At 67.2% G+C, this 2,584-nt stretch overlaps 1 protein-coding gene across 1 annotated transcript in view; it reads left to right on the forward strand.

The window, feature by feature from the left end:
* Positions 1 to 88: 88 nt before the first annotated feature.
* GRN (granulin precursor) overlaps positions 89 to 2,584 on the forward strand; it is a gene marked incomplete at its 5' end in the record, with an annotated part of 3,797 nt that continues 1,301 nt past the window's right edge. The window contains 5 exons of the mRNA XM_057388773.1: positions 89 to 257; positions 339 to 445; positions 841 to 955; positions 1,036 to 1,133; positions 1,849 to 2,091. Of these exons, the coding sequence (XP_057244756.1) occupies positions 89 to 257; positions 339 to 445; positions 841 to 955; positions 1,036 to 1,133; positions 1,849 to 2,091 (732 nt within the window). The remainder of the gene's footprint in view (positions 258 to 338; positions 446 to 840; positions 956 to 1,035; positions 1,134 to 1,848; positions 2,092 to 2,584) is intronic.

Consider the following 2,584-nt stretch of genomic DNA (forward strand, 5'->3'; position numbering starts at 1 on the left):
GGGGTTTGGGGTTTGGAGGGGAGTGTGGATGGGGTTTGGGGGGGTTTTGGGGTGTAGGAGGGGTCGGTGGCCGTGCCCGTGGCCGTGACGAGTGCGGGTGGCACCGCAGGCCTCGTGCTGCGCTGACAAGGTGCACTGTTGTCCCCACGCCACCGTGTGYGACCTGAGCCGCGGGCGCTGCGTGTCCCCCGCCGGTGACAATGACACCCCCCTGAGCTCGGCCTTCCCCGCCTGGAAGCGCCAGCCCCCTGTCCCAGGTAAGGKCTGTCCCCTGGGGGTGCCCGGGGAGGGGACACACCGGTGACATTGTGACACGGTGATGCCGGGTGTCCCCTCAGTGGCACCGCGCCAGGTGCTGTGTCCTGACGGCCGCTCGGCGTGTCCCGACGGGGCCACCTGCTGCCAGCTGTCCCCAACGCAGTATGGCTGCTGTCCCCTGCAGAACGTGAGTGCGGGCACGGCCGTGGGCACCTCGGGGTGGGCAGCAAGGAGTGGACACTCCAGGGTGGACACTTTGGGATGGGCACCCCGGGATGGACACCCTGGGTTGGGCACCCCGGGATGGGCACCCCGGGATGGACATTTTGGGATGGGTACTCTGAGAAGGGCACCCCGGGATGGACACTCTGGGACGGGCACTCCGGGGTGGACAGTCCAGAATGGGCACTCTGGGATGGACAGTCCAGAATGGGCACTCTGGGATGGGCACCTCAGGATGGACACTCTGGGATGGGCACCCTGTCCCTGTCACCCTGTCCCTGTCACCCCGTGTCCCTGTCACCCGTGTCCCTGTCACCCATGTCCCTGTCACCATGTCCCTGTCACCCATGTCTCCCCCAGGCTGTGTGCTGCGGTGACGGGCAGCACTGCTGTCCCCAGGGCACCACCTGTGACCTGACCCATGCCACCTGCACCTCGCTGGGGCGCTCTGCCCCGCTGGCCGCGCTGCCCCAAGGTGAGCCCTGACCCCCCGGGGTGGCCACRCCCTGTCCTGTCCCCGGGAGGGGACAGCAGCTCTGACTGTTCTGTGCCCAGCTGGGGAGGTCAAGTGTGACGAGGAGACGAGCTGTCCCGACGGGAACACGTGCTGCCGCCTCAGCTCGGGGGCCTGGGGCTGCTGTCCCCTGGAGCAGGTAYGGGGGGTGCCCTGTGCCACCAGGATGGGCACCTGGCCACTGTCCCCTGGGTGGGATGTGGGCAGATGTCACCTGTCCCTTGGTTGGGATGAGGGTACATGCCATCTGTCCCTGGGTGGGATGAAGGCAGCTGACCCCTGTCCCCTTGAGAGGGACAGGGGTGGGGGTTCCCTGTACCCCCCCAGGACAAGGTTTGATGTCCCCTCTGCCCTTGGAAGGGACAATGGCAGGGGTCCTCTGTGTCCCCAACACAGTCAGGTGTCACCTGTCCCCTGGGTGCGATGAGGGCACCTGTCCCCTGTCCCCTGGGTGGGACAATGGCTGGGGTTCCCTGTACCCCCCTGGACAGGCAGTTGTCCCCTGTCCCCCAGGAAGGCTCCCTTGTCCCACGGGGATGGGAGTGACACCAAGCCCCTTTGACACCCCCCAGTCAGGCCCCCTGTGCTAAGTGGGACAGTCTGGAGCTCTGGTGACAAGAGGTGACAGAGGGAGATGAGGCCACCACGATGCTCAGGGACCTTTGTGTGTCCCATGGAGAAGCACAAACACCTCTGGGGGGTTCTTCAGATCTGCCCCCATCAAAGTGGGGATGGGGTCTGGGGGGACACCAGGGGAGGGCAGGAACAGGCAGGAGGGGACACATGTGTCCCCTGGGTGTCCCAACCGTGTACAGGGGGTCCCCCATGCTCAGCCCCCTCTCTGTGCTCCCCAGGCCGTCTGCTGCCCCGACCACGTGCACTGCTGCCCCCAGGGCTACACCTGCGACCCCGAGGGGGGCAGCTGCCTGCAGGGGGGGGGCGCCCGCCGGCCCTGGGTGCGCAAGAGCCCGGCGCTGCCGCGGGGGACACAGGGGACAGCGGGCAGCGTCCAGTGTGACGAGGAGACGAGCTGTCCCGACGGGAGCACGTGCTGCCGCCTCAGCCTGGGCACCTGGGGCTGCTGTCCCCTGGAGCAGGTGGGGCGGGGGGCTCAGCCCACCCTGTGTGGGGAGAGGGATGTGCTGGGGTTCCCTGCGGGGTGGGGACCCTGTGTACCTGGGGGGGTGGGGGGTCCTGGACTGAGCAGAGGTTCCAGGTGGTCCTGGGGTGTCCTTGAGGGGGGACATGGCTCAAGGGACCCTGAGTGCAGCACCCAGCTGGGGGACATGGGGACATTCAGCAGGGCACAGCCACCACCTGTTCCCCCCCACAGAGCCACCCACGCCCCATGGAGTGGGGATTCCTGTGCCCTGAGGGGACAAGGCCAGTGTTCTCTGTCCCCCGAGAGGGACGAGGCCAATGTCCCCCTTTGCTGCTTGAAGGATGGGGGCAGATGTCCCATGTGCCCTGGGTGGGGTGACAGCAGATATCCCTTGTCCCCCAGGAGGGACAGGCCGGGCTCCACCCCCCTGATGTCACCATGGGACACTGAGACCCTTTGCTGTCTCCCACCCCAGTCAGACCCTCTGT

This window comes from Malurus melanocephalus, unplaced genomic scaffold, assembly GCF_030028575.1.
Source record: "Malurus melanocephalus ecotype Western Australia unplaced genomic scaffold, MMel_1.1 scaffold_2478, whole genome shotgun sequence".
NCBI classification, from domain to species: domain Eukaryota; kingdom Metazoa; phylum Chordata; class Aves; order Passeriformes; family Maluridae; genus Malurus; species Malurus melanocephalus.